Here is a 25,451-nt window from a genome sequence, read left to right on the forward strand (position 1 = left end):
GCTCAAGAGCTCAACTGAAACCGCCAAGATCTGTCCCCGGCAGCACCCCTGATGGAGCCCCCCACAGCCTCCAGCTGCCAGGCCAATGACTCTATACACATTCGTCCTTACACGCGCCACACCACGTTTCACCTTGGGGCGAGGAGGAACAACCAAGGGGAGAGGGAGGATGTGGTATGAGGATATGGGACGCTCCTCAGGCCGTGAGCCTCATCCATCCTGACCTTTGCTAACGATGACAGCCCTGTCTTAAGGAGTCAGGGGCAGATGAGCCCACGTTTCGATGCTATGCAAGCTCGACATGGTCTCCAGCTTTCCTTTTTCGTACACCCCAGCGGCCACCAATCATGATACCACTAGACCGCGCGCTATTTCCTTGACAGGCCTCACGCCGTCGCTGTCAACCTGCAACGGCCAACAGTCAGCGTGACGGCGGCGCATTGCCCATGTTTATTATTACCACCCGCCAAAGCGCAAGCCCGCCCCGTCACTCGTACAGGCGATATTGTCATCTCGGCTCAAGAGCTGGGACACTGGTGCTTCGGGCGAAATCTATCTGATGTCGACCAACCATCTGTTGTGCATGAGCCTAGGCTTGGCAGGCGGAAAAGAAGACTGGGATTTCTGTTGTGGCCGTGGATACATATGACAATGCCACCCCGCCATCCGATCAACCCAGATTCATGCAAACCAAACCCGCCAGCACCTGTTCCACGTAGGATTCGCCTGTCCGAGCCATTGATCTTCGCTCCAGTCCGATGTCCCGTCTGTGTCGACCCTCGCTTCTGTTCTGAATGTGAGGTACAGATCGATCGGAACCGCCGACCGGATCGACTGGGCTGATCATTGATCGGCAATGAATCGTGAGGATCCGCACCAGGCTTGAGACGGTCAGGTTTGCTACTGACTCTCCTCTGTGACGTTGATACGCATATTAATAACCCGACAATCGCTGGACTCCGGCCAGAGCAAAGGAAACAATTTTGATTGATTTTTTCCTCAGGGGCAAACCCATTTTTTTCACGCTCGGAATCAGGACTTCGGGAACAACTTGGTCTCGTCTATCCAGCTGTATCCCACTCATTAAGACATATTTCTTTATCCCAAAGATTATATTCCACAGCCTAGAAAACTGCCGTAACTAGGTAGTTTACGGGGTTCCTAAGGCAACGAAGACCATCCTGTTGTACCTGATGCCATTTTATCGGAAGCCGAACTTCGTAGCGTGCTCGGCTTTCCCTCATGTCAAGACGATATCCCGCTGGTCTCCCTCTACAAGTTCAAGAATGCCCCTTCCTTAGGTAGGTAAGGGCCGTAAAGACTGCCAGCTGGTGACCAAACCCGTCCAGATCCGCCCGATTACCTAAGGCACCTCAAACCCATGGAAAAGTGGAGAGAAGCGCAGCGCCATAATGCCAAGCATGACATGTGCCACATCCTTCGGTTGATAAGGGGGAGCTTCCCGCTTATCGGAACCTGGAGCATTCCTCAAGGTAGGCTTGACCGTGTCTCGCCTGTCATCGGCTTCATCACCTTGTCTCTGACGTTCTTCTCCCGTTGCCATTTGGTTCGCTTTCGGCCATCAAGCAGTGCTCTTCTCAGTCTCGTAGAGTCATTCCCCATCACCATGCATTGCCTTAATTTATCGCCATAGTCTTCTCAAGATCCTGGCCCCCCCCCAGCCTTCTCTCCCCGTCCGTTTGTGCGATCTGATCCTCCATTCAACATGGCGACCTCACCCCCCGATGCCCCGAGTCGCAGCGCAGCCTCGTCTGCCTACGCCAGCCGAGACTCTTCCTCGCATACCCGAGACCGCCATGACGCATCCCAAGCGGCGTCCATTCCAGTCGAGACTCTCGTGGAACACCTACTCGCCGCCAAGCGCTCACTTTCTTCCATGCAACATGTGCTGCGTGCCAATGACCTAGCCACTGATGCACGCCGGTCCCATGAGGAAGCAGCCATTCTGTGTGCACAGAACCGCTTTCTACAGAGGGCCATCGCGAACCAGACGAACCTGTTGTTGCGCGTCCGCCGCAGCCTCAAACGGACCTACGATGCCGGAAAGCGCGACTTCACCAACCTCGTTCGTACCATGGATGCTACCAATGAGAAGCTGCAGGAGACCATGAGGATGCTGAGAAACACGCCTGTTGAGGCTGACTTTCGTCCGCCTGGCGAGGAATCTCGAAACCTGATGGACTTTGTGGATGAGCAAAGCGTTCATGGCATGGTCGACGCACTGAAGAAGTGCCTTGGAGAGCTGCAGGTTAGTATTTCTCTGCCTTGGTGTATGGCCAGCCCGCCTTTAGAGTTACAAGCTAACTTCATCCGAACAACAGGCTATTCAGACATCCTACGATGGCGACCTGCTGCGTTTCGACAACGACCTCCGCGCCCTGAAGAAATCCATGGGCGTTTCCCTAGCGCCTCTGAGTGCATCCCCTTCTGCGTCGACAGCCTATGAACCGATACCGGAGCTCCTCCTGTCGCTCGTCGAACACTCCCACGGCATGGCACAAATCCTGACGTCGCTAACACAACATTTTGACCTGTGCGTGACGGCTGTGCGAACGACTGAGGGTGGAGCCGACCTCGCCAGGCGACGCGCAGCCGAAGTTACGCAATCGCAAGGCGGCGATGTAGTTTCAATCTCTGGCGTGATTGCAGACCAGGAGTCGCACATGTCAGGCCTAGAACCCACAACGGTTGAAGAGCGCGCAGACATGATCAATGTAGTTGTCGATGACGCAGCGCAGGTCGAGACGGCAGTGCAGGAGATCAACGATGGACTTCGTGCCGTCATGAGTGATTCAACGGCTTTGACACAGCAGACGGAGCATATCAAATCGTCCTACGTAGCCACGGCGACCGCGTTGCGGGCGTTGGAGGAGATCGGCGGACGGCTCGCAGGCTATCTTGCAGCGGAGGCAGAATTTTTGCAGCGATGGGAGGATGAGCGATACACCATTTATGGCAAGCTCAGCGAGATGGATGATTTGCGAGAATTCTATGAGCGATACGCTGGGGCGTACGATAACCTTCTCCTCGAGGTCGAACGACGACGAATGGTGGAGGACAAGATCCAGAGCATCTGGCGCAAGGCTCGAGAAAACGTCGACAAGCTTGTAGAGAGTGATCGGCAGCACAGGGAAGGGTTTCGCCATGATGTGGGCGAATTCATACCGACAGACTTGTGGCCAGGGATGGATAGGAGCATGATTCGATGGGAGCTCGTCCCGTCAAGGACGGAGGACGCGGTTGACGGTGACAAACACTCCGGCACACCAGTGCTTGATCAGCAGATCGTCGATGCTGCACGGGAAAGGGTGGAGCGAAGTCAGCCATAGCGATGCCTGATACGGTTAACGATGATTTCCTTGGGTCGATTCAGGCGTTCGGTCCTAGGCGGGATGGCAGGTGTCGACTAAGGCCCAAGTTGTACTTCTGGGAATGGAGAGGACTGGCGTTTCTTGTCTGTTACGTTAAGATGTTGGATCAATTTCTCGCTTCTCCGACACTTGTCTTATCTTGTTCTCAGATACTTTTCATGTCGCGCGACAAAAGCTCTTGTGCTCCCCTCTGGCTGAAGTGCATGCCCTTGGTCTCGAGTCACCGGCACCCTGTTGAATGCATGGCTCTGGCGCCGCAGGGCATATCCGCAGTGCGGCAATTTATCCTTGTTTTCTTCCTGGTGTTTCTGACCAAGAATTCTGTCCAATGCATCATTCATACTGGAAACAGAATGTGCTGAGACGGTTGGTGCTTCGGAGTAAAAGTGCTGTGTGTTAGAGTGGGTGAACGGACACTTGGCTAGAGGCACGTGATGGGCACTCAACGTCAGGGGCATTTGACTCAACCTCATCTCGGTCAACAACTGCATCTCAATCATCGAGACGAACGTCGAAATCTTGTTGTTTCTTCGGTCATATTCGCATCTTGATCGCGCACTTATCCCCTGTCTCGCAGGTGTATCCCCATTTGCGGGCGCAGTAACGAGAAGGCGAGCAACATCATGCACGACTCGTTGGCAGATCTCGGCCCTCCGCCGCCGTACAGCCTTGAGCCGCTGCGCCCGAGCAGGTCGACGCCAAACCTCCGGCAGCAGGCAGCTTATCATTCCCAGACTTCTGAATATGCGGCTTTTCCCGGCATCGATGTCAATGGCCGCTTGCGATGCCCGTCACCAGGACCACCTCGTATACATTCATACACCACGCATGACCCCGTGCCATCAACGCCCACCTATGTCCCTTACCGACCGTACTCCCCTGCATCTCACCAATCACGACCTTCAAGCAGACATTCACAGGACCCCTCATCATTACCAGGGCCGCCGCCCACATCAGGCTGGAAGCCGCAGGTCGAAGTCCACACGCAAGAGCTTCGCTTACACAGCCAGACCTTCCCCTTGAGCCGCCGGGATCAGGGCCAGGAAACCATCGGGGCTGAGACGCAAGCACCCACTCTCCCTACGAGGCCTGAGCTCCTCACGGCGACCTCTGAACCTACCACAGCATCCTCCCAGGCGGTCTCCAAAGAGAAAAATTTCCTTCAGAATGCGTTTGACGAAACAGTCTTCTTCGCTGGCGGTCTACTCCCACACCCGTCGGAGTCTACACGCCACTTCTCCATCCTTCGCCACTCGCCTGCCCTCGTCTGGTACCGCGGGCCGTCAACGACTGTCACCATCACCATCTTCTCGGATGAGACACTTCCACCAACGCGCTCCATCTGGCTCCAACGCAAGGGCTACTCGGGCAACACAGGCATGGCTCTCAAATCCATGCTGGGCACCACGACCTCCTGGCTCGACGTGACCCCCTCTACCGCCGCTCCTCTGTCATCTGTGCCGGCCACGGACGAACGCGCCTATCAGCGCGACATGGCCAAGTTTACCAAAAAGGCCTCCGGCAACGCTAAAAGACATATGGCCCGCGAAACGCACGTTGTGCGCATCCCTGCCGCCGCTGAAGACGGATACTTCCGTCTAGTTCTCTGCTCTGGTAGCGAGTCTGGCAAGAAGAAGACGCTCTGTCCTTCGCCCATCTTTCGCGTCGCCAGTACCTCTACCGACGCCAGCATGGTCAAGGGCGCCAGCCTCGCCACCATGCCCATCGAGCTGGGTGTCAAGGTCGGCAGCACCATCGCCTCCAACGTCGTCAACCGCTACGTCGGGCCCGCTCGCATGGCTGCTACCGCTGCCACCACGGGTGTCGTGCGTCGCGTCGAGAAGAAGGGCTTCGTTGCTGCCCGCGCCCGCGAGGTCGCCATGGCCAAGACTGGCCTGCGCACGCATGTTTCTTCCATGGAGACGCGGTACGCCGGCAGCCGTGGCGCCGGATATGCCGCCCTACAGGCGGATGACATCCTCCTAGAAGGCGCCCCGCCTGAGGTCGTTGGGCCGGACGAAGGTCCTGTGCCGCCCTTCCCCCTCAAGTTTGATGGCAAGGTCTGCCGAGGAACAGGCCGTGGTGGCATGGAGCTTGGCGTGCCCACGGCCAACCTGGGCGACGTGCCCGAGGACATTCGCCTGCGCATGCGCGGCGTGTACATGGCTTGGGCGTGCATCGTGCCGAGGCCGGGTCTGCCGGAGACGCTGTCGTCTGACTGGCACGAGGCCATTGTGACGGTCGGGCCCTCGCCGTACGCGACGCCGAGCATCGTGGCCAAGAACATTGTGACTGTGCACTTTATCCACGAATTCGGGGGTGTCATGTTCTACGAGGCGCGGGTCAAGGTCCTCATCATGGGCCAGCTGCGCCGCGGCGGCGCGAGCATCGCCGACGGCATTGACGAGGCGCTCGGCGCTTACGCGAGCGATGTCATGGTGACAGTGGCAAGCCTCAGCCGCGACAACTGGGAGCCCCATGAAACGAGAGAGCGCATGAAGACACTCAAGAGCCAGAGGTCCTTTGCCGAAAAGTACATGGATGCGAGGGACAAGGTTCAAAAGCAGGTTGATAGAATTCCCGTCCACTGGGCAGGTGTTCGGACTGAGGGCGCTGCCATGAGGGATCAGGCAATGGGACCTGGTGGCTTCTGGATTGCGCGTTGAGCCAGCGTCACGGCATGGTTTTCTTTAATCTGCTCGACAAGTTCGTATATATACCCATTCGATTTGCCTCGATTTTAGATGCTGTCAAAGTTTAATAGCAAGCGAATTCATTTCTTCACTCGTGCTTTTGGTTTCTTCATTGACGCGCGTTGGCCAAATTTCTGAGGAACTCCAGCTGGTCTTGTTTAGGTGTCCGCTGCTTGCTGCAGAGAAATATTTCAGGGCATATGAATCAATAGAGAGTAGCAACCTGGTGCCGTTCGGTGGGCTTTTGAGTAATTGATCAATAGCGGGTTATCGCACCTACAGAGGACCTTCCACCTTTTTAGAATGTATCCAAAATTCCTCACGATAGTCGATAAATCCTTTTGCCAAGGCCTGAAAATGTGCCCTCCTTCAAGACGGTCAAGAGGGTCTACTGATAGAAAACCTGGCTCCCAAGTACAGATCGTAGCAGGCATACTGCTGTGAATCTCGTTCAACGGTAGATACTCCCGTTACGGCCTCGGAAATCACAAGGAAACGTCATGAATCAGCAGTGTTTACAGAACAGGGAAATTGAACCAAAACCAACCCTACAAAATAGCGTATCTCTAACATTACACAAATCTTGGGTATACTGCACCTCGCACTCCCCGCTACAGCTTTAGGTCCCCTCAAAAGGACTCAACCCGCTCTCACAACCCTCGCGTACACATTTCTGACACAATTAGGCGTGGATGGCCTCCTGCACCTTGGGGTACACCCGAACCATGTCTTGGTACAGATGGGGGTGATCACGCATCATGACCTCGGGATCCCAAGCAGACGCGACAAAGATGGCGTTAATGCCGCTCGAGATGGGTGTCGTGAAGATATTGGCAATCTGGAGGCCAATGAGGAACGAGAAGGCGACGATTACCGGCGTGTAACCACCATCCGAGTTATAGGCGGGGTCCGTGAATTGCAGGTAGAGGAAAGCGAGCAGCGCACAGGCGTAACCGATGAAGGTGGCACCAAAGGACAAGACGGGGCCGATGAGACATTCCTGTTGCAATACGATCAGCATGAGGAGAAGCTGGCGCGGGAGTACACAACGCGAGGACAAGGATAACTATACTCACATTGACCAGCGCATCAATGCCTCGGTCTTTGATCATCTTCCAGGTGTCCTTGGCAGCCGGGATATAGGCCTTGCCATAGAGGGCGATGTGGGCGAACGCATACTGGTTGAGGAAGGACACGGCCCAGTCCAATAAAGCAATCAGGCAGCCGAGAATGCAGAAGAGGATGTATGCGATGAGGTCGCCATCTGCGCCAGCCTGTTGTCGCGCCACTGAGCAGATGTGGCGCAGGAAGTTGATGATGGCAACGATCAGACTTCCGAAGCAAATGGAACCAAAGCTGTGCGTCATCGAGCGCTTCAATGCGCCGCGCGTCGCTGCTTGGGGGAAATTGTTGACGCAGAAGTACCAGGAGCCGTAGACGCCGGCAATGGTGGTATGAATGACGTTCTTGAGAACCTCGGAGATCCAGTACATGGCAAATGTCGTGAATGCGATGAGGCCGATGACCTTGCCGTTGCTGCAACCGCCACCGTCGCAGTTGGGGTTGTTCGTCGAGGGCTGGTAACGAGCATAGATGGAAACCAGGGTGACGGAGTACCAGGCGCCAAAGGCGGCACCGAGGATACCGCCAAGCCACGAGACCATGTAGACGTGGCCGTACTTCTTGGACACGTCAATCGCCGTCGTGAGCATCAAGGCCGAGAAGGGAATGCGCGAGATCCATGTGTAGAAGCAGAAGGCTAGGAAGAGACCAAAGATGAGGAAAACAATACCGCCGGACCAATAACGTCGGTAAAGCATGTAGGCGGCGGTACCAAGAGCGAACACGACGTTCAGAATACCAGTAACCCAGATAAACTGCTTGGGGAAGAGGCGAGCCACCCAAACGTAGGCATAGCTGAGGACGACGGCGACGGCCAAAACAAAGGCGAAAAGGATGATGGTGTTGCTGTCGAGGCTGAAACTGCTGTTGCTGTCGTAGATGCCACCGCCAGCTCCAGATTTCGAATAACCGCTGATGGCGAGGCCAGAAACAGCTGCGAAGCCAATGAACACGAGAATGAACTGGGCATGGAATGATCAGTCAAAGACGGCCGGGGAGGGCTACTCGCGCGGCCGAAGGGTTTGAGCAGGAGTAGGGGCAATGGACTCACGAGGATGGCAGCCCAGAGATCATTCCATTTGGGCTTCTCGACCTTGAAGGCTTGGTCGAAGGTGTACTTCTCGCCCTGCTGCGGCGCATTGTATCCGTAGCCATTGGAACCGTCATTGTACCCTTGAGGTGGTGCCGACTGCTGGGGAGGGGGATAGCCCTGTTGGTAACCTCCTCCATTCTGGTTCTGATATTGCTGATTGTACTGCTGGTTGTAGTCATACCCTCCCTGCTGCTGCTGCTGATAGGGCTGTTGGTACTGCTGCTGGTAGCCCCCATCCGGCTTCCATTGTTGCGCCATGCGCGCGGTTGGCTGAAGGTCGTTGAGAAGATGCTGCTCGGACGAAACAGGTCGAGGATGGCTTCAGATGTTAGTGGCTTCTCGCTGAGCTTTGAGTGTTGATGTGTCTGCGACGAAGAAAACGAATGGTGCGAGTTGAGGATTGGATGTAAATATGGTTGACAAGAATTGTTTGCCAGGAGGGGGGGGGGGGGGGGGTAAGGTTCGAGGGGTGGGTTGTGGGGAGGCACAGGTGCATGAGGCGCTGTTTGCAGTGTTATTGCTCAGTGCTGCCGTAATGTACAGCGTGCTCAGGCCCTCATTTGCATCGATGGGTTCATCAGGGTTTAGTGTGTTGAAGTGGTAAAGTGCGACCGGGGTTCATACGTCATGATCGTAGCTGATTCGCGGATTCGGCCTCAGGGCAACGATTGGCCTTGCCTGATATGGCTAGTGATTCAGCTCGACTGGGTCGCTCTGCGAAGTATGCTCGAGGTCTGGGCAGGGATGACGCGTCAAATGCCGAGAAAGCTGTCTCACAAGATGCTCGCACAACGGCCCAAGCTTCTCTTCGTCCCAACCAGAGAGGTAGAATGCAGGTCCCAGACTCAAAGAAGGAGGAGGAGCCTGAAAATGAGGACGCTTTTGTCCGCAGCGTTGCTGCACCGCGGATTAACGGGCAACAGGACAATATATATCCATGCCCAGCCTTTGGGACCCACGCGTGGGCCCGCGTAAACAGGGCTGAGACGATCAGACACGATCTCCGGCTGCCGACCCAACCGAGCAAATATGCCTTGATTGCATGGGTTTCTAGTGACAGCTCGAGTCTGCGACACCCGCTGTCCGTGGCCATGTTAGCCTGGTATTAACCTTATGGCATGCTGCTGAGTGTTGATTCGTGGTCAGATAGGATACTGAAGTGTCCTCTAGTGGATGTCTTTTTCGGCAATCTCAATTGTGATGAACGACGAACATACAGGACCCGCGGATATTTGGATGGCGCGGTCCCTGTACTGGAAACAACTCCTTAGAGGCCAACCGTGTACCAAGGCACAACATCAGGACAAGAGATAACCTGCAAACGTAGAAAACGCTGGTATGTCAAAATTTGATATCAAAATCTTCGTAAGTGCGTGTTTATTGACATCCTCTCGCCCGAGGTTTTGGCCAGGAAGCTTCCCACTGTCAAGGTACCCGGTCTAAAACAATTGCTGGACGATATGACAGATAGTGGCAGATACTGTTCTGAGCTTTCATGATACGCTATGCACGATGGTGTGGAAGAACAAGTCTTATCCAGCCCAGCCTGTCTTGAGTAGTAAAGAGTTCAAAAGCCGCGTGAAGTGCTACGTCCAGATGTGCGCTACTAACATTACAACGCATCCCAAACTCTTCACAGACTACATGCTTCCGATAACAGTGAACCAACACCACTGGATAGTCTTGTCTCGTTTTCTACAGTACCCGAAGCCTCGAGATCAAGTCACGTCGTGCATACCCGTTCTCGTACTTCCAACAGCGTCAGCTGTCGCTGCTTCTTCTTCTTCACTATTGCCCCTAAAGTCTTACGTCTAGTTGATATACATCATTTGCAAGTCGCTGAGGTAGTGTCGGGTTTCCCTGAAGTCACATTTCAAATATCAAAAGAAACCCTCTTCATCCCTAATCGAGTCAGCCTCCTAGACCCCCGACTTTGATGACGGAGCGCTTACTGCCCGCTCCCCGTTTCCTTGAGGCTCCATAGAATGCATAAATGGCGTCATCATCTTCGTAGTTGAACTCATCCTTGCTGTCTGACAAGAATATCTGGAGTTTATGGTCAATAAGGATCACCAAACAACCTGTGGTATCAATGCAACATACATAACGAATAGCAGAGACTCCGATGACAATAGCTGTCATGGCAGCGAGAAAGAGCATAATCTGGTTCAAAATGCCCATGCTGGAGAACAGATGCAGCATGCTGAGCAGAGTCTGAGGGGTGCGTTTGAAAAAGGCCCGGCTAAAGGAAAATATGTCCCCATAGGCAAGGCCACACAAGGCAAGTATTTAGGATAACTCACGATCTCGTGTGATCTGAAAGCTGATGAAATAGGAACGGAGCACAAAGCCACGACTGTCAAGTCAACGTTTGCAAGTACTCGTCTTTCAAAGAAGGTCTCGATGCGGTCCATTTGGAAAACAATGGCGAAACCCGAGACGGTACCAGGCGGTCCCTCGTTCAACCTTTATGCTGACGGCAAGATCGACTGTCGCCAAAGCTTTCGGCCATCTCCATTCCATTCCGAGCCGGTTAGCTATGTTTAGACGGCCATGACAATTGGACAGATGGCTGCGGGGTACACCTACTACAAGCAAAACGCTGCCTATGCATTTGGCTGCCATTCTCCTCGGAAGGGTGCAGGAATTCTGCTTGTGATGCTGGATTGACCCAACCAGGTCATCCTGAGGCGTAAGACAATCCTAAGGATCAAGGAAGGGTGACATTGTGTCACGGCAGCCTTCCTGTGATTGGCGCACCTCTCCGCACCTGGACCCTTTCAAAGACCACCATACTGGAAGGGCTTGATCGAACACGGCCAACTTTGACTTTTGGCTACCGTTTGGACAGACTGAGAAGAAGGTTGTGTTGTAATCAGCTCATGTAACGAATTTCCGTCTTGATTGATTGACCTGCTTTCCAAGCAGGCTTAGCTAAAATGCTACATTGCCTGAAACCAACGCCCTCGCTAAAATGATGCGGCAAGTGGTAGCCCCTAGCCGCAGAAGAAACCGTCATTGGTCTGATATTACAACGCCAAAATCCAGTACAAATCCACTTCATCCCGCATACGCGTTTGTTCGTCAAGCTCTTCCATCCATTCACAACTCGGCGAGCCTACTGCTGACCCTCCTTGTCCGACCACTGCGTCTGACAGGACCACAATCCTCATCGGAGTCTGTCGGCGTATCTTTCAAAACCCTCTGTCGCTTTCTCGGCGGCAGCACGCAATCGGACCCATCGCTCGGGGTAGTCGCGCTCGATGCTGGGCGCTTTCGACCGCGAATCTTGGCCTCATCATCTGCATGCAGGAAGCGGTGGATAATACGATGATCCAGAATGCGTTCCTCCATATCGCGCGGACCGGCTTTCTCTGTCTTGGGCCAAAGATAACCATATAATTTTGAGTGACGCTCGCAGCGAGGGCAGGAACTCTTGGTGTAATACGCGTTGTGCTGCACGAAGGCCGTATCACAGTTGATGCATCGAATCCAGGCCGTCTCCGGTTCCGAAAGCAAGAGGGGCGTCAGTGTGTAGTCGCCCGGGATTCGATGGCGGGCAGGAGGCGTTGTTTCTTTGACAAAGGTTCGCTTCTGATATTTGCGCTTCTTTGGGAGCTCTACCGACGCTGACGGCGCAGCCTCAAGTTTTGCAACAACTGGATCGGGATCGGTCACTGGCTCCGTTGTGGCCGCCGAGATGGCGTGGTTCGTAGTATTCGCGAGTTCTTGAGAGGAGGGGGGTGATGGCGGGTTGCAAAGAGATGCGATTGAAAGAGGTCTGGTGCTGGGCGGGGTGTGATCGAGAGGCCTGTCAGACTCTGAAGTGACCGTAATGTTTGCGGGCGAGGAGAAAAGTGAAATTTGTGTCAGCATCGTGCTAGACCGCTCATCTGTCTCCTCTCGCTTCAAAAGAGAGAAATCATCCTTGCGAACCACCAGAGGCTTGAGCAAGTGTCGTTCAGGGCTCTGCCTTTCCGGCTCAGTGATATCAGTAGATGCGCCATGATCAGTGCTGGACAAGGAGTGACTGCGAGGCGAACCAGCAGAGCTACTCCTCGAGCTTTCTGGCTCACTCGGCGCAGGGATAGCGTTGTTCGAAGAGAGTTTCGATTTCTTCGCAGGCGTGATCGGTGGGGTCAGCGTATTGAGGGTTCGCTTCTTGGTTGCAGCGGCGGGCGGCAGCGGTGATTCTGCAGCCGCAGAGTCATTGACAGATGGGTTGTGATCTGACTTACGCCCTCGGCGAGACTTCGAAACACGTGGTCGTATATCGGCACTAACAGAAGGCGTACGCGAAGTGCGATCAACACTATCATCTCGCCTTCGTCGCCGCAGCAAGTAACCCTCAGCCGAATGGTCCTCTATGCTCCTTTTCACTGTCGTATCCTCTTCGTTATGCCATCCGTTTGCTTGTCTCCTTTCGCAAGTACTGCACAAACACTCGCAATTGTCCTCGCCAAAGTAGCTGTCGGCATAGGTGACGGTAATTTCGTCGCCGACGTCGATGTTGGTGGTCGCAATGATCTCGATACCAGCTTGTCCAGTAGTTACAAGCTTCGCATTAGCCTTGCAATCGTGGTTGGCGAACCGGGCTGGGCCCATGAACAAGCTTGCGCACTTGTTTCTTGATGAGATGATAATGCTGAAATCCTTCTTCCGCGCGGTCATCTCACGCTCTTCTTCGGGTGTGATCATAACTTGAACGCCAGAAAGATACTTGACTGTCTCATTCCTGGCAATGAAGCGGCGAGCTGTAATGGCGGCTTCATGGGATACAATAGTATAACGATTGGTCGAGTTGACTTCGAAGGGGCAGTCAGGAAGGTACAGATTCAAGTATCGGCGCAGATGTCCCCTGAAATCAGCCTTCTCCTTATCGGTCTTGAGTGAATTGCAGAACTTTCGGAGTCCATCAGTCGTGAGCAGATTGCGTTCGGCGGCGTCGATGTCCTTGTTTAGAACGAGGTCGGTCTGTATGATCTTGGCAATTTCCTCTTCGCGCACACCGCGCGAAGCATGGTAAGAAGATCGATTTTTGGGAATCGTTGTCCAGTAGAATACCTGAGGTCAGTCAACAATGCGGTGCTATACAAGAATACTGGTGCGGCCACCCACGTGATCCACAATGGCATCGGTAAGGATGTCATCGTACGTGGCCAGTTGTGTCAAGGTCAGCGCCTGCTTGCGTGCCGACAACGCCTTAGAGGGAGGCATTGCGGGTGAGCCTCGATGATGCGCCGCTTGGTCAAGGCTCGGGGACCAAGGCGCTCAGCCTATGGCAATACGGTCGTCAGAGGAGCGAGGAACACGGCTCCAGGCACATGCGACGTGAGAGGCCCGACTGTCGCATTCGTTTGAGAGGAGAAGTGGTGGACGACGCGAAGCCAAATTGACAATCGTGGGAATTTCTGGCTGCCGATAGAGATGGATGGGGGTCGCCGCGGCAATTAATTGTAGGAGCTGTGATGTGGTGGCAGAAGGTAGTCGAGTCAATCTTGCGGTTTTGAGGTATCAACAAAGCCACTGAAGAGGTATTAACCGAATGGGCGGTCGTGAGCTTCTAAGCGAAACGATAAAAAACCACGGAAATGAGTGAATTGTCGGCCTGGGCAAAGTTGCAGGTGGACGAGGGCACGTTGCTGTGGACGGAGGTTTGGCTCGTCTCATAGAGTGACGACGACGGGGGAAGGAGCGAAAGGGGATGTAAGGATAGAGGTCAAAGGCTGTTGCCGTTGCTGCCCGGTTGCTAATTACTCTAACAATGAAAGCCAACGAATGATGTGCAGCAGGACATTAATCACCCCTGGAACGTATCGACAGCCAGTGTGACGGTGCCGGCAAGCTGATGTAATCATGTACCTACGCCTCCTGCATCAGTTAGTTACGAACGGAGAAATGGAAACACGTAATTCCGGAGAAGCTCGGACCCGTCCAGCATCTACAATTTGATGCCTCTGTTGACGGATAGATCTGGATCACCACGTTAGGGGGAACTTCTGCGGTAGACCGAAACCTCGTTAAGAGGACGACACAAGCCAAGATGATTCAATTAAAGGTTGGTTCCATAGGTTGCAATTGTCCCTTTTTTTGGTCCTAAACAGCTTTCAGACAATGCTCAACTGCATCGACAACTCGGGCGCTGCCCTCGTCGAATGCGCCATGGTCATCGGGCGCAAGGGCGCTGCTCGCATTGGTATGTCCTCCCTCTCTTTCAAGATGGCACCAACCTCAGGATTGCTTGGCTAGATTTAATTACTGATACCTCCTCCAGGCGACCGTATCGTCGTCGTTGTTCAGAAGCACCGAGGCACCGACAATGCAGGGTCCTCAAGCGCCAACAAGGTTAAGCGTGGAGATATGCGACATGCCATCGTGGTCCGCACCAAGGCGAAGTCACAGAGACGTGACGGCAGTGTGGTTCGCTTCGACGACAATGCTTGCGTCCTTATCAACAAGGCGGGAGACCCGGTTGGAACGCGTATCAACGGAGTGGTCGGAGCTGAGCTGAGGCGCAAGCAGTGGAGCAAAATTCTGTCAATGGCGCCGATGCATGCATAGCGGGTGTGGTGGAAGGACGCTCATTGCAAAATGTGAGCATTTGTTGCTGTGAGGAATACTGTAGGATTGCCGTCTCGGAAGGAGACCGAGGCCGGCGTGTACCATATGAATGCATGAGCTGGCGTTCAAGGATATGATATCAGACTCCAATCAACTCGTTCGTTGTTGCAAACCGAGTTCTATGGAGCACTCCGGGAGTGCTATGTGTCAAGCTACGTAGTATGTGCCGACTGTCTACTGATGATAAGTGTGCCTTCTGACACAGGTCTTTGTGCAGCTCGTCTGGACCAAACTAAACGCACCACTACTGTCAATTGATATCCAATATTTCCCCCCTTGGATATCATGTGGAGGCTCATCCGGGGACTGAATCCCTTTGGGTAGCACAGCCAAAGCCAATTGTCAGTTGTCCAATACCAAAAAATTGGCAAGGAAGGATGGTAGCCACTCACCCAACCCAGGCCCCCACCAGCCGCGCTGTACTGTTGGCAGCGCGGCGACGCTAGTTGCTAACCTTCCAACGCATCGATCGGTCAGCAAGGCGTTATCCTTTCACCTACAACAACCTTGCCTGTTCTTGCCAGAGTTGCGCAAACCCTCTCAAGCAATCACACGACATCTCGAGACAAATCTCTGCGACGAATCTCAACGATAGACCTATCCGCCCTCGTACTTGTTGTCGTCATGTCGTCTCCGAAGTCCGCCACTGACGAGGACACGCGCGGGAAGCCTGTCGAGCAGATCACGTTCCGCTTCTGCTCGGAGTGCTCGAACATGCTTTACCCTAAGCAGGACGATAACTCGCATCGTCTGCAGTTCACATGTCGTACATGCCACTACACAGAAGAAGCCCAATCGAGTTGCGTCTTTCGCAATGTTATGAACAACGCGGCTGGCGAGACGGCTGGCGTCACGCAGGATGTCGGTTCTGACCCAACTGTACGTGTAACTTTGCTGCTTTCAAGAAATTCCTGCAATCGACAAGAGTTCTGCGCTTTTGCGAATTCGATACGCAAGTGCGCTCACGACGGAATCCGCGACGACGACACACGGCTATCAGGACCGTACCCCACAACCTGCGATCGAAAAAACGCTGTTAACCCATGCCGGATGCTATGGGTTCAATACGAATGATGTACCGAAACGTTTTTTCTTACATCAAACTGTGCCAACCTTTTCCAAGTGTTGACCCGTATACTACCACGACATCTCTTTACCGACCTCTGGGATCTCTCCGCGGCACTCACCACGACCAACGCATCCGTCGTAATCCCATATGATTAGGCTCCATGGCTGGCAGAGACGGCCCGTGGTTTTGACAGCTCCCTTGGATGAATCGTGCTCAGTGTGTTCTCAGGGCGAACTTGCTGACCAGATATTCCATACAGCTTCCGCGCGAGATTATTTCCTGCCCGTCTTGCAGCCACAATGAGGCTGTCTTCTTTCAGTCTCAGCAGCGAAGTGCGGAGACTGGTATGGTGAGTCTCATCGTCACATGTACCATTAGCAGAGGGGAATGCTGACTGTCGCTAACCAGAAACTATTCTACGTTTGCTGCGAGTGTGGCCATATTTTCCAAACACAAAATTAGGCTCCATGACGAATTTACGATACCCGATGGTTGGCGAGAAGAGAGGAGGAAAGGGAGAGAGAGAGAGAGAGGGACGCGGGAGTTACAAGGCGTTCTGGAGACCAAAAACATAAAGACATGCATTACCTGGCAAGGTGTCAAGTGTATCATGATGATGGCGTGGGAGACCAGTAGATGTCAAGGACGCGACAGGGACTTTGCCCAACATTACACCTGCTCTCGCGTGACGTTGCCCCTCCAAATTTAGGATGGCTCTGGTGAAGAATGGAACCAGTGACCAAGATGCGACCAGCTGCCACACACAGTGCCGCCACGGCCGGCTGAGAGGACGCAGTGCGAAGGTAGTATCCAAGACCAGCGGACCTCAGCACCCGCGTGATCCCTCTGAATGAAGTGGGTTGCACACCAATGGCATGACTTGAAACATGTCTACCCTTGCTCCTGTCTACCCCACCCCCGCTGTTGTAACGCTATCGGGTTGGCCTGGCTCTCCTCACTGGTAGAAGCCCCTAGATGGGCTGGGACTTCCCCGCTGCAAGACCTTGAAGCTGACACCCGGCAACCACGAGGTCAGCTTAGAATGCAAACACTGAAGGGGCACCCTCGCGCGGCACGTCATCTGTGGATTCCATCCCCTTCCACTTGCTCTGCGTGGAGGCCCATTTGACTTGACCTGCGGCCAATTCTTCATTGTAATCTTGCATCGATCAAAATTTCCCATCATCTGGTGTTGTAGGCCCCTTAGAGCGACCGTTCACCAACGTCTTACCATCAACCTCTGTCGCAATAATGGTACGGACTCTAGTTAAAACCCGATTTCCCTCAACCACCCTCCCTCAACTGGTCTCATGCAGGCAGGACTGTTGGCGAATGGCAACTGACTCTGCCCCAGGCTGACGCCGGACTTCCTCCCAACTGGGAGGTTCGTCACTCGAACTCGAAGAACCTCCCGTACTACTTCAATACAACCGACAAGGTCTCCCGCTGGGAGCCGCCCCCAGGCACCGACACAGAGAAGCTCAAGCATTACATGGCCACCCATCACTCAGCATCGACATCGCGTCCTGCTGATGGTCCTGTACCTGATGGCAAGATTCGCGCCGCCCACCTGCTTGTGAAGCACGAGGGCAGCCGCCGCCCCTCCTCTTGGCGTCAAGAGAAGATCGACCGCACCAAGGAGGACGCGTACAGCATCATTCGCGGTTACGAGGAGAAGATCAAAAGTGGCCAGAGCAGCCTTGGCGATCTTGCTGTGACCGAGAGTGATTGCAGCAGCGCGAGGAAGCGCGGCGACCTGGGCTACTTTGGCCAGGGAGATATGCAGCGCGAGTTCGAGGAAGCAGCCTTTGCGCTGAAGGTTGGTGAAGTCAGCGGTATCATTGAAACGGCGAGCGGTCTCCATCTAATTGAAAGGTCCGGCCAACCCCCATCCGTTCGCTTGCCCATAATTTCACTGCTGACATGACATAACACAGGCTGGAGTAGAACCACCCGTCGGAACATGCAAATGGAAATGGCTTTCACTGAGCTCGCAGATGGAGGCAAGAGCCTCGTCCAGAATCAAGGCGTTCAGAAAATACGGGGAAAAACAAGAGGGCCTCCGAGGGCCGTCGTCAATTAAACGTATTTGTACACGTGCGAGGCCTAGAGCCAGCTGATTTTCTATCATTAGGGCATGCCTCGTATCGTAACTCGTGTCCTCATCTGGCTTTTGGCACGCCGACCACCCAAACTTTCAAGAGGAAAGACCTTGCCCTGACGCCTTGGAAGCCCGCAGTGGGGTGGGTGCTGATGCCAATCCTGATGCCATCCATGTCTACAAGCTGGAATACAACCCCCCTCCCCATCATGATGACCCCTGATTATGCAACCAGAGCCTTCAAAGTCTTAACAGAAGGCTGGATACCTGTGAAGACCACCGTCATGACCCCAAAGACCGTCATGGAAAGAACGGAGTACGGCGCCGCGCGGCTCCTCTGCTGATAAAGGTAGGAAACCCCCATAGCTGCGCCGTTGATGCCAATGGCTGTGCCCGCAGCGATAGTGCGCGCGCCGTCCGTATTGGAGTCGACCGTTTCAAGATTCGTGCTGCTGGGCTCGTCCGCAGGAATGCCGAGGCGCTTCAGCGCGAATGGATACATCAGCTGGCCGAATATGCCATTGCTGACGACTAGGGCCGCATTGATGACCTGGTTGCCGCCGAGGGAATCCATTGCTGGACGAGCTAGCGCAAGTGTTGTGCACCGCGCTGCAAAAGCCAAGGCCTCGGGGGGTGCGAGGCCGAAGGCCTTGGCGAGGAGTGTTGAGACGAAGACATTGATAGCAGCCGATACGGTGGAGACGATGCACACGGCGAGTCCTGCACGCGAGGCTAACTGCGCGCGACATTCGTAGAGCTTGAAACCCCAGACGACGATACCGCACTCGAGAATGGCAAGAGCGCCGTCGCCAGCACCGAAGTGGTTGGGCTGATGTTGGTTTAGCCTATACTGATCAACAATGTGTGACCAGAGGTCCGAAAGGTTGGTTCCGGAAGAAAACTCGCCTAGAAGGTCGAAGAGAGGCGTGGATGTGGCGGCGGCTTTGGCACGAGTGTATGCCATCATGAGCAGAATGGTTATGAGAACGGGGTTCATGAGAGTTGTGAGCACGAGCATCACTGCCTTGGGCATTCGAGGCGTCCGAGAGAGCAGGTTCTCGTCGGACAGGGCCATCTGCAGCTTGCCGGCACTGACCCATACGAACCAGAGCATGCAGCCATCAAGGATACGGTTGTCGCCGGTTGCGACAGAGACCGGAATACCGAGAACAACCAGGAAACCCGCTGGGAGCAGGAAAGAGTAGCTTCTCTGGAGAGCAACAAGCCACTGCTGACCTACATGCTCTCGATGCTGTTCAGTTGGGGCCGTCCATGGATGAGGTGACTGTTGATCTAGTGACTCTCTGGTCACTGTCGGGCATTCAGGCTTTGGAGAGTCGATTTTGTGATCGTCAGACTCGGGGCTGTTCGACGAAGCTTGGATTTCGGACCCCAGCTCCTCTCTGTCATCGGTTAAGTACTCCATCATGGAGTCTCGAAGGGTCATGGTGTCGGAGGGACGGCATCCCACATCGGCAGGCAGCTCGAGACGAGGCGGCTGCTCGGAGACTGGCACTTGGACTGGCTGAGCCTGGATAGATGACCAGGGCGTCTTCTCCCCTTCAGTACTAACTGGGTCATGCTCCGAGACTGACGACGGCAAGGGTCGGCGAGGGAAATGAAGCATGCCTGCGACGAAGGCCCAGGCGAGCAGAAAGACCAAGACCCAGAATATTATGTTTGTTGAGACTGATTTCGGTGTTAGTTGTGCGTCCGGGACGCTACCGCGTAGTGGAAGGTACGTACGAAAGTTGCCAATGACCTTGCCAATACCCTTGGCTCCCAGTGACTCCTCTCTGCTAATAGCAACAATAGGCACGGGAAACCCAACACCGAGGTTCTTATTGATGAAGTCGATCTGTCAAGTTTTCTTCCATCAGTATACGCGCTTGTGCAGGTATGAGTCCAAGTCATGGCTCACCTTTGACTTGATTCTCGTCATGTAGAACCTCTCAGTGGAGTCACAAAACCTGCTCAGGGCAAGCATGAAGACGAACACCATGACCATGCCAACAATGGCAGATAGGAACTGAATGTCGATTAGCCGCAGGGCAAGACTGAGGCACCAGATGAGGATCTCGCTGAGGACGCAGATGGCGATGACCCAGAAGATCTCGCCCAGCTTCCGCGTGGCGCTGAGGCCCAGGACTTTCCAAGTGGATCGCTTGGAGCGCATCTGTGTGGCTAGGTGAGCTAGGATGTATGGGACATTGAGAACAGCATCTTTCAACTGTCTAAGACAGCGTTTGAGACAGCGGGAAGAGTCGATGATTAAATGTCCCCAGCGGGATTGAATGTTGTTGGCCATGCTAGGCTCGTCCGACGTCGTATGACAAGGCCGCGGGCGCTCTGATCCAGAACTGACTAGTAGGAGTCGACTGCAGAAGATGGTAGGAAGAGAGACATGAACACACGAAGCAGTCTCGAGGTCTTGTTACACCACTGTCTTCGAGGGGCGGCAACCTCGATTCGTCAGAGACCACCGAGTACTAGACGTGAGATTTCGATGTTCTCAAGCTGATAGCAGAGGTGATGAGGTAAAAACGGTTGAAGTTGAGCCTGCGAGAAGAGTAGGAGCTGAATTTGTGGGAGATGTGACCACTTCCGATGTTGAGCGTGGTAAGAAGGTGGCCCAGCGTGGTTAACCAAGGGCTTTTGGGCGGGGCAATATGCTGAAAGATCAGGGCGACTCAGCGATTCTTCAGTGTGGTACTACAAACGCCTGATTCGAGCTTAACAGCCTGTCAACGTGGAAAGTCAACAGAAGAAAACAGTACGTGGGCGCCGCGGCGACCAGGAGGAGCAGGGTGTTGCCCAGGGTGTGCGGTTGCGGGATGTCTATTCACAAAAGCACAGTGATTATAAGTTCATGGCGGTTACCAGGACTAGAAGAGCATGACGGCGCGTTGCCAGTGAAAAACGATGCATCTTAGGACAGATGATTCTCCGGAAAAGGAGCTGCATGCATTGGTTTATCGAGGAGCTGAGGTCCACGGTGATGGTCTTGACCTTTGCCAAGACTGAAAGGCCAACATGAACAAAGTCTTACCTCGCAAATGTACAAAGCGGTGTGTGCAGAAGGCGGCCGTTTGTCTATCCTTCTGAAGGGAGCATTTGCCGATGCCACGAGCCACGGAGGCAAATGCACACCTTAAAGGCCTAGTTAGCTACCTCAACCCAGACCTGGCAAGTGAGGCACCTAGGTAGTGTTTGGTACGCGGCTTATGGAAGAGCTTGACATTACAGCAATGCAACCAACGAGTGGTGATAGATATCTATTAAAACAACACCCAAGCTTGCTGAGGTGACGTATCAGAAGAATTCCAGCACCGACGACTTGCTGCCTCCGTCGAACCACAGAATATGATACCAGCAACCATTAATCCTTGTGTAGCCCAATGTCTACCACTGTCCGTCATGGAGGGGGGGTGGGCTTCCTGCCGCCTCTGGCCGAGGTGACGCGCAAGTCTTGCCATGGAGAAGCTCTAATATATAATGTGAGGCGAGACATGCCGAGAGATGGGAACGTCGAACCGGGCCGGAGTTGCCTTCATTTCGCAGAAACATCAGCAAACGGTGACCATAGGGCTGGGACAAAAAGGCAAACGGGCCCAAGCTCAGGCCGTGGTGAGCGCGGGACAGCGGATTAGACCGGCGGGGATGATTCCGAGCGATATTTTACGGCATGCACCCGGGGAGGCAACGCTTGAGTTGGCAAATGCCTACCTTTGAGGTATGAACATCGTCTTGGCATCGAGAAACTGGTCATAACCCTGGTCTGGCAGATGAGAGAACGCCCCGCGGTGGCTTGGAACTCGGCTTCTCACAGCTGCCACCACTTGCACAGCCTGCCAATGCCATGGAGCAATAGAGGGGCAGCAACCTGCCTCTACTGGGACAAACACGTGATTAGCTGCTGCCATTGGACGATGTCAGCGTTTGGCTAGCGCCCTAGCTGACATGTACCAGGGGTAAGCATTCCGAGGACGACAATTCATCACTTGTTCTACCAGCCCTACCACATTGCGGCGGCCGGAGACCAACAGTATAGTATTCCTAACAACTCGAAGCGGCGTGAGGGCCCAGCCAGAGCCCTCTGCGTTTTGTGGTGCGGAGTAATCTTCGTCAACCCACCTGACTCGCCCCGATCTGGCGTTGATGCAAACGCTCCTCAGCAACTCGAGCCTAAGTCAACCCCTATTGGCACCGCCCAGCAACGACTCACAAACCATTCGCGGTTGCACTCAGGCGGCGGTGTGTACCGATCAGGGAGCATTCTGTTTTGTCGAATGCTGTGGATCAGCGCACTAGGCGGGGCCCAGCAATAGGCTCTGCCCGTGTCTCGGATCATCATCAACGGGCGACGAGGTTCAGATGACCGTCACTTGTCAATCACTCGTTCTCGTCTCATTGAGTCTCATTGACCGAGGACGTCTGTGCATCAAAATTCGGATGGGCAGACTGTTGGTCTCCCGTCACCTTACCATACCGTATTCAAACGCGCCTTTTGCAAGTAATCAAGGCGACACCAATCACCACTACCTTGGCAGAGGACCCCTGGACACGACAGACTAAGCGCACCCTGAGCCCCAAATCGGAGCCTCATAAACTCGGCCCAGCCCGACACGTAAGAAGTGGAACTGTGAAAGACCACGGAATTATCGAGGATGGACTCGACGGCACTGAGAGACCTTCTTTCTAGGTATGGGAGGAGCACTTTGCCCGATGACAGTGTACTTCAGGATGTACTGAACGACTCAACTTATGGTACGGCATTCAAGGAGTGGATCAGCACGCACCTCGGCACCGAAAATCTTCTCTCCCAGGACGAGCTCTCTCTGTAACATCGCCTTATCCCTGTCCACTTATCATGGTCTCACTGTGCACCAGGTACTTGTTGCTCGACCAAGCTGGGCTGGTCGATGAGCTCGTGGCATCCAAAGAATTAGCCACAGTCGAGGCGATAGGGGAGGCTGAGCTTAGGGCCGCGGTCCAGGAGCTCGACTGCTCCACGACCATCATTAACAAGCAGACTGAGATGTTGAGGCAACACCACAACGCCTTGGCTAAGCTTGCGGATAGTAACGCTAAGTCGACGGAGTCACGTCGGGAGATGGAGGCCACCAGGACTAGTAGGCGGGCAGCAGAGCGCCGTGCGCTTAGCTCAAAAGTAAATGTTGTAACGCATCTGGAGGTGTTCATGCTAACAGAGTTAGGTCGAGGAACTCTCGCAGCATCTGGGTTATAGGACATCAGATATGGGGCAGCAGGCAGCCATGACCACCGAAAGCATACATGAAGTGATCGAAGAAGCTTTGAGATCGGACGACAAGCTGCTTTCAAGCCTGCAAAAGCTGGGGTGGGAGCTCGACCCCGAAGACCCTGAGGAGACGCAAAATGTTGCAACACTAAGAGAATGTTGTATGAGGTACTTATTTAACCATCCGTTATCATGTATTATGCCCCTGACAGCCCACAGGGCTATCAAGTACACCGTTGAGATGACACGTACCAAGCTTGACCGGACATATCTCGAAGCTCTTGAGTCGGCCCCTCGCAGCGAACACACGGATGCACCGGCTGGCGAAGTAAAAGCCTTACAAGAAGAGCTGGAGTCCCTCTATGCGGAGATACTTCCTGTCGCCCAGATGTCGGTTGAGCAGCAGTATCTTGAACCTGCCTTAAAGTCGCTTTCGGAAAAGAGTGGGCAGTCCGTCGGTCGATCTATGGTTGCAATTTCATACGTGAGTATCTCAATGCTTTTTGTTGTTTAACGGCAATGTCATGCTAACGGCTTTAGATCCTCGTGTGCTTAGTATACCTCTTAGACAACATCAATCGCCTTGAGGCCCGAGTAGTCGCTGTCCAGTCCTACCAAGCTGCCGCAGCAACATTGATCGATACAGCGAAGATCGAACTTGCTGTTCCTGCAGTAGCTGCGGCTCCCAAGAAGGCGCATCCAGTTCAGCCTGCCTCACCAACACGTGCTCGTGTCACGACATCTACACCGGGACCCCGTCGCCGCCGCTCGTCTGAAACTTTCAATGTTGAGCCACCAATCGAGGCTCTTTTGCGACTTCTAACTATCAACCTTGCCACATCATCTGCAGATCCAAGCGATGGCCCTACTCTGCTGGAAACCCTTCGTGTCCTCTCGAGAGCCCGGGAGGGACGCGCAGCCAAGGCATACGATGTCACGCGCAACGCTCAAGAGTCATTCGAGCATTCAGTTGTGACGCACCTCACCGACGCCCGACGCGCAGTGCAGCTGCTTCGAGACAGCATTCTTGCTGAGAGTTCCTTTGGGGAAGAAGTGAAGCTCGTTGACCCTGAAGTCGAATGCCTCATAATCGAGCTAAGCCAGCAAATCGCTGATATCCAGTCCAGAATTGAACAGATAGATGCCGAGAGGGCTGGAATCGCCGGAGCCAACGGGGAGAAGCAGAAGGAATTTGTACTTCGGTGGGTAGGATGACTTGGCTACCACTATCTTCTTACTCTACCATAAATAGACTCGCAGGCGAGGGACGGACGCACTTTCGCGACGGGCCACCTCTGCGGTAAACGGGCTTTTTCACATCACGCAGACTTGCATGTTGACGGCCAGCTCCTGGCGTGTGACCTGATTCGAGAGTGCCTTTCAAGCCTGGCATCGCGTGGTCAGTAGTCAAATGCATGATGCTTCAATCATTGTTGATTGTCCATTTAATGCTATCATACTACAGTAGACAACGCGTGACGCTCGAAGGCAGCTCGTACTCTCCAAGGGCATTCTCGATCTCAGTCTTGGGACAGCCTGAAGTTCGTGACACGCGTTGTTATAGAGGCGATTATTCCAGCATCTCAAGATGTGGTCCGTAACCATCTGGACAAGCGACCGTAAGTGGTACTCGAGACACTCTAGGCACTCTGTGGCGGCGCTAGTACGGCGACAGTCCAGCATGATCTGATACGATGCGTTTGCGCGGATGGCGTACCAATCGCTCTTATCGCCCTCTGCCCCTACTGGAGGATAGAAGCTGTGTCCTCGAAATCGAAGTTGGGGGTGGGACTGAAGCTGCCTCCCCTGGAGCTTCAGAAGCCTGTCGTTACCAGCAAACCGACTGGGCACGCATGCCCAGGGATGATCAACAATTTTACCTTGGACATGGCGCAATCGTGGACGTGGTTGTGTAAACTGACCGTTAGGCCGAAAGCCGTGCTACCAGTGCTTGGAGAAACAAATAACGTAGATGCATAGCGAGTAGTCCAATATAGCGAGTAGTCTACGTAACCCTTATTCTACGGATCTAGGCTATTATTATATAATAATAACGTATTAAATTAAAATAAAAACTACTTATCGCTATTAGAGGATAAT

At 53.9% G+C, this 25,451-nt stretch overlaps 9 protein-coding genes across 9 annotated transcripts; 5 read left to right on the plus strand and 4 right to left on the minus strand.

Annotated features, from left to right (window-relative positions):
- Positions 1-1,726: 1,726 nt before the first annotated feature.
- ATG17 (autophagy- protein 17) lies at positions 1,727-3,350 on the plus strand (the record flags this gene model as incomplete). Its single annotated transcript, XM_028639678.1, has 2 exons — positions 1,727-2,269; positions 2,322-3,350. 2 exons carry the CDS (start codon positions 1,727-1,729, stop codon positions 3,348-3,350), a joined length of 1,572 nt encoding a protein of 523 aa, XP_028496043.1.
- Positions 3,351-4,015: 665 nt separating this feature from the next.
- Positions 4,016-6,058, plus strand: D7B24_005528 (uncharacterized protein; the record flags this gene model as incomplete). Its single annotated transcript, XM_028639679.1, has 1 exon — positions 4,016-6,058. The coding sequence occupies one exon, from the start codon at positions 4,016-4,018 to the stop codon at positions 6,056-6,058; it is 2,043 nt and encodes a 680-aa protein (XP_028496044.1).
- Positions 6,059-6,767: 709 nt separating this feature from the next.
- PNS1 lies at positions 6,768-8,558 on the minus strand (the record flags this gene model as incomplete). The annotated part of the gene is made up of 3 exons (XM_028639680.1): positions 6,768-7,085; positions 7,162-8,169; positions 8,259-8,558. 3 exons carry the CDS (start codon positions 8,556-8,558, stop codon positions 6,768-6,770), a joined length of 1,626 nt encoding a protein of 541 aa, XP_028496045.1.
- A 1,615-nt stretch (positions 8,559-10,173) lies between these two features.
- D7B24_005530 (uncharacterized protein) lies at positions 10,174-10,481 on the minus strand (the record flags this gene model as incomplete). The annotated part of the gene is made up of 3 exons (XM_028639681.1): positions 10,174-10,202; positions 10,253-10,346; positions 10,404-10,481. 3 exons carry the CDS (start codon positions 10,479-10,481, stop codon positions 10,174-10,176), a joined length of 201 nt encoding a protein of 66 aa, XP_028496046.1.
- A 921-nt stretch (positions 10,482-11,402) lies between these two features.
- Positions 11,403-13,517, minus strand: SET9 (Histone-lysine N-methyltransferase set9; the record flags this gene model as incomplete). The annotated part of the gene is made up of 2 exons (XM_028639682.1): positions 11,403-13,364; positions 13,419-13,517. 2 exons carry the CDS (start codon positions 13,515-13,517, stop codon positions 11,403-11,405), a joined length of 2,061 nt encoding a protein of 686 aa, XP_028496047.1.
- Positions 13,518-14,343: 826 nt separating this feature from the next.
- D7B24_005532 (uncharacterized protein) lies at positions 14,344-14,861 on the plus strand (the record flags this gene model as incomplete). The annotated part of the gene is made up of 3 exons (XM_028639683.1): positions 14,344-14,358; positions 14,412-14,496; positions 14,575-14,861. The coding sequence occupies 3 exons, from the start codon at positions 14,344-14,346 to the stop codon at positions 14,859-14,861; spliced, it is 387 nt and encodes a 128-aa protein (XP_028496048.1).
- A 684-nt stretch (positions 14,862-15,545) lies between these two features.
- On the plus strand, positions 15,546-17,917 carry D7B24_005533 (uncharacterized protein; the record flags this gene model as incomplete). The annotated part of the gene is made up of 4 exons (XM_028639684.1): positions 15,546-15,800; positions 16,250-16,339; positions 16,399-16,410; positions 17,258-17,917. The coding sequence occupies 4 exons, from the start codon at positions 15,546-15,548 to the stop codon at positions 17,915-17,917; spliced, it is 1,017 nt and encodes a 338-aa protein (XP_028496049.1).
- Positions 17,918-18,314: 397 nt separating this feature from the next.
- On the minus strand, positions 18,315-20,267 carry D7B24_005534 (uncharacterized protein; the record flags this gene model as incomplete). Its single annotated transcript, XM_028639685.1, has 3 exons — positions 18,315-19,780; positions 19,838-19,949; positions 20,013-20,267. The coding sequence occupies 3 exons, from the start codon at positions 20,265-20,267 to the stop codon at positions 18,315-18,317; spliced, it is 1,833 nt and encodes a 610-aa protein (XP_028496050.1).
- Positions 20,268-22,758: 2,491 nt separating this feature from the next.
- D7B24_005535 (uncharacterized protein) lies at positions 22,759-24,655 on the plus strand (the record flags this gene model as incomplete). Its single annotated transcript, XM_028639686.1, has 6 exons — positions 22,759-22,931; positions 22,982-23,261; positions 23,308-23,519; positions 23,571-23,835; positions 23,892-24,553; positions 24,604-24,655. The coding sequence occupies 6 exons, from the start codon at positions 22,759-22,761 to the stop codon at positions 24,653-24,655; spliced, it is 1,644 nt and encodes a 547-aa protein (XP_028496051.1).
- Between the last annotated feature and the right edge of the window lie 796 nt (positions 24,656-25,451).

This window comes from Verticillium nonalfalfae (assembly GCF_003724135.2).
Source record: "Verticillium nonalfalfae strain VnAa140/NRRL 66861 chromosome Unknown scaffold_34, whole genome shotgun sequence".
Taxonomy (NCBI): domain Eukaryota; kingdom Fungi; phylum Ascomycota; class Sordariomycetes; order Glomerellales; family Plectosphaerellaceae; genus Verticillium; species Verticillium nonalfalfae.